At 39.9% G+C, this 19,411-nt stretch overlaps 1 protein-coding gene across 1 annotated transcript in view; it reads right to left on the bottom strand.

Annotated features, from left to right (window-relative positions):
* Nucleotides 1–720: 720 nt before the first annotated feature.
* Nucleotides 721–19,411, bottom strand: part of LOC123508487 (protein slit-like) — a 339,938-nt gene continuing 321,247 nt past the window's right edge. Inside the window, 28 exon segments of the mRNA XM_045262247.1 lie at nucleotides 721–2,275; nucleotides 2,443–2,559; nucleotides 2,853–2,972; nucleotides 3,436–3,618; nucleotides 3,807–4,030; nucleotides 4,138–4,375; nucleotides 4,865–5,063; nucleotides 5,284–5,593; nucleotides 5,706–5,922; nucleotides 6,054–6,217; nucleotides 6,346–6,489; nucleotides 6,789–6,860; nucleotides 7,128–7,199; nucleotides 7,472–7,607; nucleotides 7,904–8,064; nucleotides 8,454–8,525; nucleotides 11,753–11,824; nucleotides 12,875–12,995; nucleotides 12,998–13,020; nucleotides 13,686–13,836; nucleotides 14,167–14,324; nucleotides 14,806–14,877; nucleotides 15,058–15,129; nucleotides 15,901–15,972; nucleotides 16,095–16,166; nucleotides 16,856–16,927; nucleotides 17,325–17,469; nucleotides 19,129–19,364. Coding sequence (XP_045118182.1) covers nucleotides 2,043–2,275; nucleotides 2,443–2,559; nucleotides 2,853–2,972; nucleotides 3,436–3,618; nucleotides 3,807–4,030; nucleotides 4,138–4,375; nucleotides 4,865–5,063; nucleotides 5,284–5,593; nucleotides 5,706–5,922; nucleotides 6,054–6,217; nucleotides 6,346–6,489; nucleotides 6,789–6,860; nucleotides 7,128–7,199; nucleotides 7,472–7,607; nucleotides 7,904–8,064; nucleotides 8,454–8,525; nucleotides 11,753–11,824; nucleotides 12,875–12,995; nucleotides 12,998–13,020; nucleotides 13,686–13,836; nucleotides 14,167–14,324; nucleotides 14,806–14,877; nucleotides 15,058–15,129; nucleotides 15,901–15,972; nucleotides 16,095–16,166; nucleotides 16,856–16,927; nucleotides 17,325–17,469; nucleotides 19,129–19,364 — 3,928 coding nt within the window. The 3' untranslated portion in view covers nucleotides 721–2,042.

The following is a 19,411-nucleotide window of genomic DNA, read 5'->3' as shown; positions in this document are numbered from 1 at the left end:
CTCGTGTGGCCCCGTCTCCATATCTACACTTATCCAATCTTACTTGAAAAGTATGCACACTCGTTACAGACACTACTTCTTCATTCAAACTGTTCCGTCTCAATACATCTTTGCGGGAAACTATACTTTTTAATATCTCTTACACATCTTCCCTTCCTCAGCTTCTTATTATGCGATCTTGTGCTTCGACTGGCATATTCTTCTCTCAGGATCAGATACTCATTGTCCATGTAGTGAAATGCTAATCCAATATTCCTTAGCAAATTATGTCTCTCTCTGTGTGTGTGTATGATAATTAAGTATAGATAGATAAATGGACAGATGTATGGATAGTTAGATAACAAAATTTTCACACCACATATAGGCGAAACACCGCCAATAACTCTATCATGAAGGGAAGAGGCACTACTTACCTACTACAAGTATTCCCTTCATGTAAATACTTACACAGGTATCAAGAAAACCCCCGTTCTGTGAAAGTGACAAATGGTTTTCATGGTCACTTTAAGAGGTCTCAAATTATGAAAAATGAAGTACATACGTATTTGGTAAATGGGCTTCTTTAAAAGTATTTGTTTATTTTTATTAAATAAAATAAAATACCTTAACGCTGGCAAGTTCTTGATATTTTATGGTATTAAAGCATCCAGATTTGTATTGAGTAAAACCTCCATGAAGGACATCAAGCCGAGGTGAAGATGAGTATGAATGTTTTCCAAATTAAGACTATCCAACTTTATTCACAAGTAGGATACTTTCCAGACACTTAAGTCCTGCCAACTCCTGAACAATGACTGGGAACTAATGTTAGATTTCCATGAACACATCAACTAGATGGTTAAAAAGCCAGATAAATTAATGGCACAGTACCTCACAATTATTGTGGAATGATAATCTATGTACTTTAGTAGTTACATGACTGATACAATTTATAATTACTGCTTGATAACATTACAATAAAACAATCAGTACAATGACTAAGTTAACTGGCAGCAAATGACACAATGCACTTCTGAGGTACACACAGCTGTTTCCTGAAAACATAAGGACTATATCAATTCCACTCAGGGATAATTTTTTGTTTCTCTTACTGTCCTTTCAAAGTCATGATGTGATGTAATGTTGGGCCACTTTTTTATCATTACACTTTCTAGTAACATTAGAATGTTAAATATCGTAAGTACTAGGAGTACTACTATGAAAATCTAAGTTGTACAATACCTCCTGTGCTCCTGCTCTGCCTGCCTGCCACACTCGGTCTGTGCCAGGAAGCATCACACATTCCAGTACAGGAGAACCACTCTCTCTTTCCAACTTTCCAAGGGCCAAACACTTGTCCCCTAAAACCATCATTTTCATTTGTGACACTCTCATCAATTGTGATGAGTTCAATAAATTCAGACACTAATTACAGTAAATATACTGACTCAATGTACATGCGTACACGCTCTGTAATAACAGAGGAAAACAGAGACGTCCTCCACATAAATGCAGTACACATTCAAGGATAACTTTTTATATCTGAATAAACTGGTATCTGAATTAATATGGTCACAGATATATGTATATATTCCAAGCTTATCTATTAATCTATGCTTCACTGCATTTAGTATCAATATCATTATTTACAAAGATATATTCACTGCACGTATATAAAGCTTATATAGTTCAGTAAGTTAACACTACCAAAGAAACATTTACTGCCAACCTATTTTACATATTAGAGTTCACATTTCATGTACTTCTAGTCAAATAATTTATTCAGTCTATAATAACTTTACATGTAAGTACTGCAATCTGTACTGCAAACTCCTGAACAAATATTTCCTGTTTCCTCTGTGCGTGCAATAATCACATCTGGGAAATACCACTGTCACACACATTTCCATTACGAAAATGTATTATTCTTTTCATTTCAGATCTCCTGAAGACACATTAGCATAACTGTACATGTCCAGTTTTTCCAATGGGAAATCCACCACATGTCAAGTTCTCCATAATATGTGCAAGGTTTTCCCACCACTCACTGGCAACATTCACATTTACATTCCTTCACAGTCACGTGAACACCAACACTTCCTCACAATGTCCACATCTTTCATGTATTTAGTCCCATCATTGCAGATCATGGCCACTCGCTTCATGTGGTACCGCTTGGGCTGGCAGCAGTCCTTCCCACAGGTGCCATTGCAGGTGTATTGCCTGATGGGGCGGCGGGAGCGGCAGCCGTAGTCGTACACGAAGGCCTTCTCTCTCTCCCGGCTGCATGTGGGCTCTGGAGGCAAGACGGACTTAAATTAAACTTTGAACACATCATATTGGGAAGGAAACAAACAATGACTGAAGTCTATGCAGTCACAGTCACATGTTGAAAACAAGATGATGCAGTGCATGTTACATATGTGAGATTTTATTTTCATGAATGCCAAACGAAGTACTTGCCTTGATTACAAAACTTGCCACTCCAGCCTCTCTTACAGCGGCACCTGTAACCTCCAGTCTTGCGTTTTGGACGACACCTGCCGTTCTCACATCTGTTGTTTGCACACGCACTGTTATCTGTAAAGTAAAACAATACATTCAACTATATGTGAGTTTATAAAATAAAAATTTTACACAATGTCAAATAACACATTATATGGTCTTAATCTTGTTTTGATCCTTAAATCTAAAAAAATATATGCAAATTCTTTATTTTCCCTTGGCACAGCAGTTTGGAGATCAATGGTGCAAAAATTAGTTTTGAGACATGACTCACATTGCTAAATTCTAATACTGAAAAAAAAAGAATACTTAACACAAACTCACTAGTATACATATGCATGAATACAAGCAAAAACCAATCAGCATACCTTCATTACAAAACTTGCCACTCCATCCCTTCTTACACCTGCACCTGTAGCCTGTGCCGCGGCGGTTGGGGCGACACCGGCCGTTCTCACACTGGTGGTTGACACATGCCTCATTTCCTCCTGTAAAATAATGATCAGTATGTGTGCCTTAATTCCTAAGAAAAAAGTAATAAAACATATGCATTTTTGAGACAATAATAAAAAAACTACTGATCATGGTAGTTTAAAGAGCAATGAACTACACAGGACATTAATAACATAGTAAGAAAAGGCCTAACAAATCTTAAAATCCAAAACCTAATTTTATACAGAGCTGAGCTTCCCTTTGAAGGGGGATGCAGCCAAGACCATCAGCTCTCTAAACGTATTCCATGAACCTAGGATTCAAGGCAAGAAAAAAACCCTTCTGCTACACCCTTTCACCAGCTGTATGGTCCCACCCACAGGATCTCTCAACACAATATAGAAATACTATATTGCGTTATATACCTGAGTGGCTGAAATTAAACCTAAAAGATTGATAACAAGATTGCTTGAGCTTAAAGCAAAAGAAGTCATTGTGAAACATTGATGCACACAATACCTCTTGCTCTCTGTGCTTTGGGTGCAGCTCTGGCTTGCTGAGGGGCCTGAGTGGCTGGAGCTGGCCTGATGGCACCCTGGTCCTGCTGCTCGGCATCCCCACACCCCGGCACAACCTTGTTTTGCTTCTCACTCTCACTCAGATCCTGCAGCCGTCCATTAACTTCCACAGTGTTCATGCAGCCTGGAAAAAACATTTTTAATCTACATGTGGTTAAAATTTACAAATATAGAATAACACCTTACACTGTGTATTAAAAATGTTACATTATGGGTGTTTGGTGGAAATTATGGCACCATGTTTGTTTACTCTGTTGAACAATAAGCTTCAAGTCAGTAGCCATCTGTATATGGTTCACCAGTGTTTATTACCCTTAAAGCTGCTGGAGTTCCGCAGATGCCACTGCATCTGTGCATGTTGGCCAACATCAGGAGGCACGCCGCCCAAGAACACTGGGGCATTCACTTCTAGGTACTCCAGGTCACCAGCATTGACCATGGAGCGCGCCAAGCCACTGTCAACACGCAGTGTGAAGTTCTGACGTTCCGATAACAGTTCTACAGTGTGCTCTTTTTCATCACTCACCAACTCATAGCTGTTGCAGAAAACAAGGAAGAATGTGAGTGTTACATGCAAGTTGTGTTTCATTCCCTAATGTACAATTCACAATTCACCAGCTGAGTGAAGCCTAAATGATCCTACCTGAACATTGTAGATGCTGGATGGTTCCCAACATCGTAGCTGATTCGCAGTCTACCCTTGAACACTTCCACAGCCAGGTGCTGCTGCTCCTCGCCCAGGTAGAAAAGCACACCGTTGGGAGACCGAGTGGTGAATCGTATGGTGACGTTGATTGATGGCCTCACAGGTGGAGCAGTGAGTTGAACAAAGCTGCTTGAGTCTATGAAGTTTACAGATGTCATATGCTGACAGTATTTACCTGAAACAATTGGATTAAATTAAAGATGATCAACCAATATATCAAATCACTAAAATAAGATGAATAGCTAACAAATATGAAAGTAAATTACACAATACATGACATTTTTATAAAACTAAAAATAATGGAAGTGAAAGAATTAATTAACACAATTACTGTTCTACATAAAAAAGTTCTAACATTTAAATTTTGGACTTGAAAACACAGGGTCTAAATCTTTAATCAATCTTGGTTCTCTATAGTAATAATTTCCTAAATCTTCATGGTGAGTAGGAATGTGGTCCACAATATGATGTCATGTAAAGGCTGAATATACATAGAAGTATTAGAAAAATAAGGACATCAACTGAGAAATTTTACTGAGCCATCAGAAGTGAAAATCTTGAAGTGAAGTAATTGACAGGAAAAAATTTGTGATGTTTTGTATTGCTCTGCATCTGTCTTTCTATTTGTGTGTCTGTCAGAGTTTCAGGAGTGAGTGAAGTTTACCTGAGTATCCTGGTGAACACTTGCAGACGTACTCCATCTCTCCCTGAGGCACCATACACACTCCATGGCGACAGTCGTGCTGCAGGCAAGGCTCTGTCTGCAGCAGCACCGATGGTCCAAGTTCACAGTACCGTCCACTCCAGTCCCCAGAACATTTGCACTCATAATCCCCAATACCGTCTATACACTGCCCCCCATTCTGGAAGAAGACAAGAAAGTCAGGTTAGATGAAAACTTTGAATCTCAAGTTTTCCAACACTGTTTCCTATTAAGACAAAGTAAATCTCTACTACTTTTAATAAGTTAGGTATTCATATCAAGTAGATGATTTTCACATCACTTATCTACTGTACTTACAATAGTCTTAGTGAATGTCTAGTGTTCTGTAGCATGCACACACTTTCACATGTGTTGCTCACCTGACACATGTGGTTGGCACAATCGTCAAGGTTCTGAGTGCAGTTGCTGCCAGACCAGCCGAGGGTGCACTGGCACTCATAGCTGGTGCCATGGTTGACACAAGTTGCTCCGTTCTTACAAGGATTGAATTGCTTGGTGCAGAAGGCAATCTTTCTCTCACAAAACTCTCCGGTGTGGCCAGCCGGACAGGTGCACGAGTAAGAGTTCAAGCCATCAACGCAGGTGGCGCCATTGACACACTTGTGGTTGGCGCAGTCATCAATGTTGACCTCACAGCGACCTCCCTCAAAACCAGAGGGACAGTGGCACCTGAGGAACACAAACTCATGTATCTAATTTCCATATTATATCGAGTAAAGACAAATTATTACATAAAAAACATCACACAAGTGCATTGTTATTATTAGCTCCTTTGACTTACGCATATCTGCCGGTCTCAAACACCTTGCAAGTCCCACCATTATTACATGGATTCCCATAGCAGGCATCAATTCTGTACTGGCACTCTGGGCCATGGAATCCTGCCGAGCATCGACACTCATAGTCATGGCCAGGACTAGACCTGCACTCTCCCCCATTCTGGCAGGGGTGAGTGTAGCACAGGTCACACTTGGCCAAGACATCATCAGGGACTCGTTCTGTTTGGGGTAAGATACTTTAGTTAGATTTAATCATACTAAGAAATTTATTTCCATGACACTTGGAAAATTGTAAGTAAATGAGATACTACATTTTAGTGGTAAAACAATATGATCACTGTGCTACTAACCATTACAAACAAACATTTCCTCAGGTGTTGTTAGGATAAGCTTGTCCCTCATGGGCCTTGGGTCTGCACAGCGGGCGATGCCTGGCTCCACAAAGTCCACCTTGATCCACCGGGACAGCCAGGCCATGGAGCAGTCACAGTACAGAGGGTTGGCTCCCAGAGCTCTGCAGGACACCCAAAAGTTGGAACACCAAGCAAGATAATAACCGGATACCTCTTGGTGGACAAATATTTCTCATAAATCATAGGTTATGATTATAATTAGTTTCTCATGGTTGAATAGTGTACATACATGTGAGTTATGCCATCCAGGTCCCTGAAGGTGCCCTCAGGTATGAAAGAAATCCCATTGCCATGAAGAGACAGAAGCCGCAGCCCCCGCAGACCGAGCAGCGAGTCTCTCTCCATGCAGCCCAGTTTGTTGTAGGATATGATGCTGCAAAACAGATCATGCATGACTAACACTAATAAAACATGACAAAGAAAGAAAACCACTACCATGCTCTTCAATCTTAAGTTCCAAGTATCACTCTTCAAAGATCCTTTTATTTACAACAGGTACTAATAATGGTGATAGCATTCTTCCATCCCAGCAACTGTGTGTGCAGCAAGACCTTACTGTGTACACAACTAATGGGAACAATTTTCTTTGAGGGAGGAAGGTGTTCTTGATTCTGGAGGAAGTCAATACAAGAACAATTAGTTAGTATATAAAGTACACTTGTTGTTACTTACAGGGTTGACAGCTGGGTTAACTCTGAGAAAGTTTTGTTGGCAAGGATTGTGATCTTGTTGTTGCTCAGGTCCCTGTGCCCCGGGGGGAAGGGAAAACATCACATCACACAATCTTCTTATGCATATTTCATCATACATGACATTTATTTATCTTAACATAACTTGAGTACCTTCTGATGTCAAAAATTTCAAATCATATTTTCATCTTATGTTGAATTAAATAATCATTTCTTTTAAATGTTCTTATTTCATCACTAATGTTAATCATACAACAAATCAAATTCATGAAACACAACTAAATATTTATGGCAGTGATTGAGGCAGCAGCAAGACACTCACAGTTTCTTCAATGCCTTCAGGTGTTTGAGACGCTCCGAGTCAACAGTCTTGATCTCATTCACGTCCAGGTACCTGAGGAAGTGTGGATGGTGAGCAGTGAACACATGCAAATCACAGAAATGTCACACATCACAATCCTGTACAGGACTATATTGCATGAACTCATTTATCTAATCAGGAATGGAGGATAGTCAGAGATCAATGTACAATACATAATATGAGCAAGTTTTGTTTTGGTTCAGCCCACAATATTGTTCCATTAAGTATTTTACAAGTTTTGATAATTCACTATGCGAGTTGTCATTCACACACGCTCACACACAAACACACACACACACACTTACAGCTCGGTGGTGTCAGGGGGGATGCCACGTGGGATCTGGGTGAGGTGTGCCCGGGAGCAGCGCACAGTTGTTCTGTCACACTGGCACTCTGGTGGGCAGTACACTGAGCCCTGGCAGTCATCATCTGGCACAGCTCCTGTGGAGACAAACAGAACATTACTCAGATTTTTACGAGCCGAAATGATCACATAAAGAGACCTCTCCCTGAGCAGCCTTGGCTCAATGTCCACACAAATTGTATCAATAATGTTGATAAAAACAAATGGAAAAAAGTAAAAAAATGTCAGTACAAGAACAAACAAAACAAATACAAATAAAGTTGTATTGAAAGACAATGAAGCCATCTTGCAATTTGTTACACCAAAAAATGAGTATCCTAAACAATAACAAAGAATCAAGAATAGAAATTCATTACTTATTTCTGGAACACACCTTGACACGTGAGGAGCTGCGCGCCAACCTTAGTGACAGGGCTGTCCCGGAGTGAGGCCGGCAGGTGGCAGGTTGGCGGCTGGCGGTCCTCGTGTTGCAGCATCCACTCCCTCATCCAGGACGCTCGGCAGTCACAGTTCAGAGGGTTGGAGGAGATGTCCCTAGTGATGTCATAATAAAGAAATGAATCCCTGCCTCACTAAACAACATTTTCTGATTTCTCTCACACTTATTCTATCCACTTCTCTAATGCAACAGTTAACCAGTATAATTTACAATAATTTTTCCCCTTTTCTGGCTAACTCCAGAATTCCCTGCCTGCTTCTGTATTTCTTTCTTTGACTTGAACTCTTTCACGAGAGGTTCCAAGACATTTATCCTCCAAATTTAGACCAACTTATGACATCTTTTTTGGGAATGGCATCTCAGTAAGTTTTTTCTATTATTAGTTCTTTTGTTCCCCTTGGCAGTTTTTAATGAGAATTTCTTGAGCCTTGTCTAGTGACACAGTGGTAGCTACATGCACATGGTGAGTGGTGCTGGTACTCACAGGTGCTCCAGTCTTGGCATGTGCTCGATGATCTTCTTGGACAAGCAGCTGATGTGGTTCCCAGACAAATCTCTGAAATATGAGTTCATAATACAAAAAAATCATGAGTAATTCCCTCCTTAACCATATTTAGTTCAGTAATTAACAATATGAGACTGAAAAATGTGATATCAAGTCCTTCTGAAACCACTGAATATTCTACACTACATTCAAAGAAAAGAATGAAGAGACACAGACATGGTAGATATTAATCTGAAGCCATATTAGTTTCTTTGAGAAAGATGACAATTATTAGATTGTAAAGATTAATGGGATAACTTTGTTACTAGAATTGTTGATCTGGATTCATCTATACAGAGTTAAGTAGAGTCCAGAGTTGCATGATTTTCAAGTGTATACAAATGAACATTTTCAGTAATATGCACAGCATGTGAATATTAAACATAGTTTATATTACAGTAGATACTTAGAGCCACAAGTCTGTAAGCCTGAAGTACACAGAATGAAAAACAGTACACTCAACAAGAAACATTACAGTACCAAATGGACCCAAAGAACTGGAACAGACTACAAATAATCAAGGGATGAATAGACAAGTAAATAAAGGAAGAAAACAGAAATTTAAGTCCATGCTGGACGTCACCACACTGCCCTGCTCATGCCAAGTCAGGAAAACTCATGCTTTCCCATCAGCATGGCCAGAGTTCCTCAATAACACATTACTCAACAACACCAACACTACTCAAACTATACCTTGCCTTAACTTTACTTTCATATACATATGTATATATATATATATATATATATATATATATATATATATATATATATATATATATATATATATATATATATATATATATATATATATATATATATATATATATATATATATATATATATATATATATATATATATATATATATATATATATAACTACTAACTCACTAACAGTTTACAATGGTAAGCAGTAGTAAAAAGTTTGTTTTAGTTCATGATATATATATATATATATATATATATATATATATATATATATATATATATATATATATATATATATATATATATATATATATATATATATAAAGACTAACTTGCAGAATATGTTGCTAAAAGCAAACATTCATGCTGCAATGAAGACCAACATTCTCCATTACATCAGTGTATGGATATTCACCCTTACAATTTCTCTCCCTTCCTAATCACCACAGTGTAGTTGGTTTCCATACCAGCACCGCAAAACAATAATAATGAACTTAATCAAAGAAAGCTTTGCTCTAACTTATTCTAAGTTTCACAAATAATAAATATTGTGTATGTAGACTTCATTTGACTTTGAAAGTATCACAAAACACTGTCTTTTCCATATCAATACTAGTATACAAGACAGAAAACAACTTGCCTAGGAACTTAACTGTGTTTATGAAAAATATCCTGTGACATTTTTGAGCCATTATTCCTCAATTATTCTAAGTTGGTTTTGGCCTAAGCAAGTAATGACGATGGAATTTCAAATACAGTAACAGTAATTAGAAGAGATCACTGAAAGCAGAAATATGAGCAAAGTGTAAGTATTCAGGTCAGAGATTTCATCAAATTTTTATCTTTTCAGTTTTGTGTCAGCGCTAAACTTTTGTGTTGCTTTGGTGCATCGCATGTCCATGTGTGGCGTCACCAGTGCACCAGAAATACTAAACTATATACTATAGCAAATATCTCTCTAGATTTTAAGCTTTTCTTCACAAAATCTGGATGCCTTCACCACAAAAATGAAGCCAATCCCAAACATCATGACACACTAAAAGAGTAATGCAAAAACTGAACCTGAGAAGCCAACAGTACAGCCTGGTGTGTCTGGCATCACGGACACAGCTTGCCGTCCTCCACACACTTACTACATGTACACAAGATGCTCCTGTTTCAGTCTGAAAGGCACCTTTTAAAATCTTTGCTCATAATTTGTACCCTGCATCATGTACAGCACTGAAAAAATTACCAGTATAATGGCACATGACATGTTTAATCAGTGAATGAAGACAATACTATCCCTTGTAACTTGGTTTGGTCAAGACCAAACATAATCTATAAAGAAAGGATTGAATGGCAAAGTTGAATGTGCTGAAGCATCAGCTTTAACAAATTGTTAATTATAGAGAAGGGATTTTATATACAGTACAATGCTGAGTGGTAAATGAAAATAGGGAGTAGCGTGGTTACTGCCAGCCGGCAGCGGGAAGGGACAGAGACACCGTTACAGTGTGATCTGCTTGCTGGCGACACTTCAGACAAAAAGACTTATCAGATTCTTTTTGGCTTTCATATAAAACTACTACAATATTCTTGTTAACAGAGTTATTAGGGATATATAAATTTATAGTGAATTTATTTACAGTACGTACATGTTTCTAGTGACTTATATCACAGACTCTGGTCATGACATGAGGAGGTGATCAGATCATGATAATTTTGTAAATCTTACCCACAATTATATGTATCATACAGAATCATATAACGCAAAACAATGAAATGAATGATAGTATTGTCTCTTCATTACCTTAAGCTGGCATTACAAAAGAGAATACTTCCTTTTTAAAACTGCTTTTCTTTCAGCGTGTTTCTTTCAGAAAGATTACACCTCACTTTGATCTTAACCAAAGGCAACAATGTTTCAGACAGATTTGGAGAAACAATCATTGCTGAAGGAAACTTTTCCTCACTGACATTCACCAGCACTCCTGTAGTGAAGGTGTCACTACAAGCTAATGTGTAGCCAATGACTGAGCTGTAGTTCTGGTGAATTCATCATCAAAAGATAACTTCCCTATATGACGTTTTTTGTGTAAATCTGTCGAAAGAATACAATGCAAAACAAAGGCAGTTTTATGAGGGAAACATTTCTTATGTACTACCAACTTTGAAGGAAGGCAAAACTTACAGCCGGTGATGTCCCTGCCTCATGATGCAAAGCCTGTGTAGCAACACTAGCAGGCAGAGTTATAGCTAGGCTATTAAATTTCTCAGAGGTTTATGATTTATTCTGTGGTCACAGATCCCCTCAGCCAGATTATGTATAGGTGAAGATGGCTCAGTATAAGATTCCCATCATGTACACAAAGGAGCCAAAGGCACATAGCATTTATTACTGAATAACTTTGCAAAGGATGGTCTGGCATTGAGAATTTCAGTACATAATTGTTCCTTGTGAGTGATGGGCCTGAAGGGAGTATACAAAGCCACCTTGGGCTTGGCTTAATGGGGATTTGCATTCCTCTGACCATTATCATGACTAACTTACAGGTGTGTCACCGCTCTGAGTCTACGGGTTACCTCCTCGGGCACCTGAATGAGTTTGTTGTGGGTCACAGTGCTGGAAACAAAAGACTTTGTGCTTAGGATGTGCCTGCTTCCTGAAGGAAGGGTACACAGATATGAAAGTGAATTACATTTGAGAGGTAACTGAATGCCTTCACTCTTTCTCAACAAAGAGAAATCTTCATTTCCAATTCAGACTAATCCTCTGTCTATGAATTCCACTATAATGAGCAGTTACCATTTGAAGAGAGAGGTTTCCTGATTAACAGTATTATGACTTGAATGCTTTTTATTATACTTTTTGCTTCACTGGTGCTATAATGACTATGGCAGGAGCTGATCAAACTGTTCCTTGCTTTGAGAGGAAGGCTGCTGCTCCCAGGCAAATGTTTAAATTTTCATTATCACCAATCTTGCTGACATTGTCTTCTTAGAAGTAAATCAGTGACAAGAAGCTGAGGGTGGTTTTATTACATGAAACATACAAACATTAGGATTTTGAGGACCACTTCCAATTAGTATGTATGAAAATTAGTTTCAGATGAATGCAATGTCAATTGGTATATGTATACTAGTGAATTTCTTGCAGCATTTTTATACTGCTAGGCTTATAGCAGTGGTTGCAATTAACATAATGCTCTTGGCCAAGAACAACCTGTTAATGCCTCTGCAGTGTAATACCATATACGTAACTTCATGATTATCTTTTCCCACCTTTTCTCAGAGTAAGGCAGAAGACAGAACACAGTAAGTACACCTGTTCATGAAGGGGAAACACATTACACCAAAAGATGCACAGAACCGTAGCCTCACCCAGTGAGACAGTGAGTCATATATATACACTGTGTTGCATTATATAATAATTTTGTTGAAGAACATATAAAGAACCAAAACCTGTGATTCCATGTACCATAACTGCTGCCTAGCAATCTGAACCAAGCTCCAGTATACTCTATTTCATGTTATTAATACCTGCTATATCCCCAGGGTTCTGAAGCCCAACAAGCATTCAAATCCTCAAAAGCAAAAGTGAACCTCAAAACTTCTGTGAACCAAGCACTGTGATATACAGCAGGCACAGGCCACTCAGGAGGCAGATACTCACAGGTGGGTGAGGGAGCGAGCACCTCGGAAGAACTCAGGGCTGAGGTAAGTGAGGCGATTGTGAGACAAGTCAAGGTGACTCAGACTTTTAAGGCGACGCATGCTTGTTGTTCCATCCAGAGAAACAGTTGATTGTAACTCAGATCCCTGAAAGAAAAAAAGATGAGATAGAATGTGAGGGTGTGATGTACTTATTACAGTACACACAGATATTTTCATAAGCTAGATGCATAAGATGGACATCAAATTATTGAGAGTCAAGTACTTTATGCAAAATATCAGAAGTGTCTAAACTTTGAAGTCTATACTACTATATGTATATTCATATATATTGAGTGCCTTGACATTGTTAGTCATGGTACAATAAATGCATTCCAATTTCTCCTACAATGCTACTTAATATTCAATTACTTAATGATGATTTTTCAGCCCCCTGCCCAATGATAAGTCTTGGCTTACCTGTGCTATGTTGTCACTTTGCAACAGTGAAATATTTTTGTGAACAGTAAACACAGCAATATGGGAGAGTTTTACATACAGAACTGAAAGAACTTACTTGTAGACTTCTATGAATAGAATCATGTGAATGGACAAATGACAATTTTCACATTAACATTAGAATAATGATTCCCTCTGCTCCAGTAACTACCTTCACCAGCTGTAGTACAATGATTCCCATAGTTCCTGTGATTTCTAAGTTCTGAATCTATCTTTGTTTTGTATTGTGGAAGATGAAGGTTGATAAGATGACAACACTGATGCTGAAGGCTAATGTTTGTGCATTATGGACTCCAAACAGTCAGTCGACTCACAGCATTGTTGTGGTGTTGGGGATATCACTGGGCACAGCGGTGAGTTCTCGGCCAGAACAGTCAACCCTAGAGCTCTCACAGGCACAGCGGTTCAGACACAGGTCCACTTCATCACAGCGACCGGCATACTTGGCGCGCAGCTCATTTGTGCCTGGGAATTGCATGATAATATATTACTGGCAACACAGTTGCTTTTGAAAAATCAAAACTTACAAAAATACATGTTACAAACATTATAGAATAGTATATATTATTATATGAGCAAGTTTTATATTACTTTAATAAGATGATGTACCTTAGTTACAGAAATAAGATAAGGCACTTTAATTAATGAAATACTGTATTGCAAACTGCTATAGTACATACACGTTATAGTCCTCTACTTTCTCATGCTCCCAGTATCAATGAGGTGACACTGCAGTGCACCACATGTACTGATTAACTGTTGTCTGCACTACTCCTTGCCATCACACATACTTACACCTGAAGCCATCTGATCTCAGCCTCTGGAAAGGCTTCCTAGAGAGCCGGCTTGGTTCCTGGCAGCGAGCGTCAGAGGTCTCAACTGGATTTGCTGTGAGGTACTCTACCATCCAGGCTAAGTTACAGTCACACACAAAAGGATTGGATCCAAGGTGCCTGCAGTGTGGAAGGAAAATAATTGAGCATAGTAATCAGAGGCTCAAAGTAAGAGGGGACCTGATAATGATCTGTAAGTAACAAAGAATGAATGACATGACAAAATTTTTAGTTCTAGTAATTAGAATAAGACAACAAATAAAGGGTTCAAGCTTGATAAAGTTTGATAAAAAAAAAAAGGAAGACAGAAGAATTGGTTTTCAAATAGACTGGTAGATGAAAGGAAAATACTGAGTAATAAGGGTGGTAGGTGCCATCCCTAGGGCGTTTTAATAGAACACACAGCAGGTTTATGGATGAGGGTGACTGACCAGTGAAGATAGCTAAGCATGTTTCATAAAGGGACTGCACGGCTTCTTGTACCTTCTCTTGTCTTCTATAATTTCTTTTATAAGTTAGACATATGCATTACACATTTACAATTCACATCTCCCCTTCCCTCCTCCATTAAAAAAAAAAAAAAAAGTCAGCCATCACTCACATGGTCTCAATGGTGATGAGAGGAGAGAAGGTTCCATTGTTCAGGTTCATTATCTGGTTGTCATACAGCGACCTGGAAGAAAACGAAGACAAATTAAACATAAAAAAAAAAAAAAAACATTTGTAAACAGAAAAAAGAAGTTACATTTTCACACACACACACACACACACACCGAGATTTTACAGACCACACACCAGCGTATAGTCGAGGCTAAACCACAGCAACCAACAAGCACAGCAAAAGTATACTTACAGGAGGCTTAGTTTGCGGAGGTCCTTGAAGGCATCGTGGTGCACACACTGGATATGGTTGGCGTTGAGGAGGCTGCAAACGTGGAAACAAATCATTAGGCCACAGCGCAGAGGCTATTAAGTATTACGAAACGCCTCGCCATCCCATCTCACTACACGACTTATTTCAAAGGCCACCGAGTTGATTGGTCGTGTTCTCAAGAGTTTCTCCAATAAATAATGTGGAAATGTTGTTGATCTGTCACTTGAATCATTAAAAATATCATAAAAAAGGCTGGTGTCACTTCAGCTAGGTATAGAGAGGCCTTTGGTAGTAGTAGATGTGAGGCAGAGTAATGTTGCAGAATACTTATGGTTCTGTTACACCGCTAGCTAAATGTGTCTTATTCACCAAGGTAGACTAAATTTTCTTTACTTTGTTACTCACAATAGGGCTATCAGTTAAATAACCTTAGCCTACTAATTTCCACGTATTTTATTTCGTTATTCCTCGGCAAAAATCTGGCACCTTTTCAAGACGTGGTCTACACAATGAAAGGATTAGCAGTAGAAGGACAAAACTAATCTAATCCTAACCTAGCACTCTGATGACCTTATGATGAGTCATTCATCATCAAAACGTGAAGCTTTTCCAATTCGCAGTCTACACAATGAAGGGCGCAACAGTGAAAGGACTAAAATTAATCTAAAACTAATTTCCTCTCACTTTACTCTTCTATGTTAGAGAGGTACTGGCCAAGAGTAGGAAAATATAAAAGAAGAGAGGCCAACTATGGTGGTGAACCGTAAAGAAGACCAGAATCTGGTGAAAAAAAGGCTAATGTCACTTGGGTGTTGTACTCACAGCAGCTGTAGGTTGGTCAGGCCACTCAGCAGGCGGGAGGAAATGCTAGTGATCTTGTTTCCGTACAGCACTCTGAGGAAGGAAGAGGGAGAGGTGAGAGAGAAAACAGTAATGGTAGTATGGATGCACTAGTAAGGAAACTTTTTTTTTCTTTTCGCACATGCTCAAATATACGTAAAAGGCGACACACTTACAAAGAGTTCAAGCTGTCCAGTCCGTGGAAGGCATCGTCTGCTATCTCACTGATCTCATTGTTGCTCAGGTCACTGTGAGGGGAGAGACAGAGTGTGTAACGGCATATGCTTCTCGGATAATTCTGAGCCACTTCTGTTCCTCGAAGCTAAAGCATACATGATGTCAATGATAAATGTTTTAATAGTTTCGTTTAATATTGCTATGAAACAACTCTTACATGGCTAGTGCAGAAAATATATTACGAGTGATATATTCTGCATAGTTCATCAGTCTTTTCAAATATTCAGAGGGAATTCTTATTATGTCAGCAAGGGACTAGCTGGAACATTCGTATACATAAATAAAAAAATAGCTCTCGGCATAATGAGAGGAACGGCATTACTGACTTAAAGTGGGAGGCATTATGGATACTTTAAAACGCAAGACCTACATATTTATTCGATTCACTTTCCTTACACTTGTATTCCACACCCTCTTATTCATGTAACTGCCAGGTGACTATGCAAGAATAACACCCACTATATGCCACAATATTCACGTTCCCCGGCGGACTAACAGAGATGCTGTCAGAAACTGCATCCTCCATCTATGTTCCCTTCATATTTTCTGGACCTTCCTCTTCTTGCCCCCTGTCTGTCCTCCACCCAGGGCAATTTGTCACAGAGCACCAAGCAACACTGACGCAGCACTGTGTAGAAGGCGTCGTTCTGCTCCTCACACAAACCATGACCTCACATTTGCTTGTAAGTACAGTACTTACATGCGTTTCAGGAGGCGGTAGGGTGTGAAGATCTTGGAGGGAATGTGCGTGATCTCGTTGTGTTCTAGACGCCTGTGGAGGAACACGAGACAAAAACTATAGGTGTGATGTTTCTCAAGGTCAAAATTCCTGGATCTCTACAATTAATACACTCTTACACGTAGATAATCACGATTTTTGTAAGATAATTAATGATATTTTCTACAGAAGATATTTGCCCTTGATGAATGTGTTCCCTATTGATCCACCCCAATCTCTCTTTCAATATCGCTAGGACTTATGAACAAAGAGGACTATAATACTGCCTTACGTAACTAACTAACTAACGAGAGAGAGAGAGAGAGAGAGAGAGAGAGAGAGAGAGAGAGAGAGAGAGAGAGAGACTGGTAAAGGACAGCTGTAGCATTTCAGCGTAAATTATTTCACCACCTCCGTAACCACAGCATAGGAACACGCATCTGTCACTTACAACTCAATGGTGTCCTCGGGGATGTGGGTGGGGACATCAGCCTGGCCAGTGTCGCGGCAGTCCACGATGCCGGCGCCGCAGCGACACGCCCGGGGGCAGACAGGGGCCAGGGAGCAGCCCCGGTCCACGTTGTCCACGAGACCCGCTGGAACATGAGCCATACAGAATTAATGAGCCGTCACGGGTGCGGGGCTGTGCATGCACGAGTCACCACGGAAAGGCCAGCGTGACACAGCCTCTCACGTGAAAAGGAGAAGTTTTGTTCACATTTACCATCAAAATGTGAGAGAAAAGGCACAGGAAATGATCTCTGGTTAAATGCTGAGGGTTGAATAGTCTGGATAAAACGCTGAATGATGAAGTGCACTCAAGCTAAGACTTCGGAAGAACCAACGCCAAAGACGCCCATAAATCGAATCCTGGGCCGGCCAGCAGTGTACGCGTGGTACGGACATGACGCCATGAGCCTTATCAATTCAGTCCTTCGATAATTGGAACACGCGAGACGGCGAGGCTCAACGTACGTCAGACCTTATTCAATCTGACCTTTGGCAGGATCAATGAAGGAAATAAAAAAGATGAGAGAAAATAGATATCACGAAATATATATATGGAACCATAGAGCCAGATTTTGACTAAATCTCCACCCGAGAGCATTAGGGACGGAGAATACATATATCCACAGTTATATAAAAGACAAAAGAGAAGAAAATCCCCACAGATATTGGTGAGGCGCCCTACAAACCTGATTTATTTGGGTCTGGATGAAGGAAAACGACTTGAACCACAAGAAAATGGGAGAAAACCTGTCGTCAAAATAAACAGCAATTGTGGCTGGAAAAGAAAAACGAGGCGACAGGCGCCCCTCGCCCTCTGATTGGCTGTCATCCCAAAGGCGCCGCGGGTCATCCAATCAGCTCCCACATCGACTAATTCCTGACACTGATTGGATGACACCACAGGAAACTTTTTATTTCGCCTTTTTTATATTTTTCACCTGCGAAATGTCGAAAATCAGCGACCGGAAGTGGACAAAATTGTAACGAGAAAAAGGTAATTTCGGTTTAGTGTTCACTTCATTGTACGTGTCACTTTCTTTCGCCCAAAACAGTAACCATTTTCTGAGAGCACATTATTCATATATTTATACAGCCTACGTGCATGGGGCTGTGTAAACTGTAATTAATAAATGGCTTTACCACATGCTACCCGGTTTATGAATTTCTCTTTTCCATGCAAATTATTAAAATACTGCGCAAAGAAAGAGAGAGAAAAAATTGTAACACACACACACACACACACACACACACACACACACACACACACACACACACACACACACACACACATCCACACACTTCAATTCCTAAACGCCCTTTTTCCTCATCCTAACAATTTTCAGAGGCCACAGAGAGAAATAATCGGCTAATAGGGCTGCTTCTCCCCAATTACAATGTGCACAACTTGCTCATGTATCCCCAGAAGCAAGAAAAACGCCCTTAAAAACCCTTAGAGCTTCCCTTAATGCCTGAAATTGTGAAGACAGGACGGCAAATGTTTCAGAATTCTAAACACACACACACACACACACACACACACACACACACACACACACACACACACACACACACACACACACACACACACACACACACACACACACACAATTACGAAGACTCCCTTTATAAAATCCCTTGAAATTTGAGGAGATAGGAAGGTGAAGTGTTTCAGAATATTTATCTCACACACACACACACACACACACACACACACACACACACACACACACAACAGCCTGACTCACCAGCACACTTAAACTCGTGATCGAACACCTCCGTCACCACTCTGTCCTTGAGGCGGTAGGGGGAGGAGCAGCGCACGTAATGGGTGAGGTAGGGAGCCGCCGCCAGCGTCCGCCCCAGCCATGACAGGTGACAGTCGCAGATCAACTTGTTCCCGGCAATTCTGAGAGCGCGGAGTCTTGGGTTGGACTGGAACGTGCCTCTCCATATCGTGGTGACGTTGTTGTTATTCAGAGTTCTGCGCCACGGGAGAGGAGGCGGGGATGAAGAGGAGTTAGACAGAGA

Source organism: Portunus trituberculatus, chromosome 24 (genome assembly GCF_017591435.1).
Source record: "Portunus trituberculatus isolate SZX2019 chromosome 24, ASM1759143v1, whole genome shotgun sequence".
NCBI classification, from domain to species: Eukaryota; Metazoa; Arthropoda; class Malacostraca; order Decapoda; family Portunidae; genus Portunus; species Portunus trituberculatus.
Note: the sequence above shows the minus strand (reverse complement) of the source record. Positions and strands in the feature narration are given on the sequence as shown.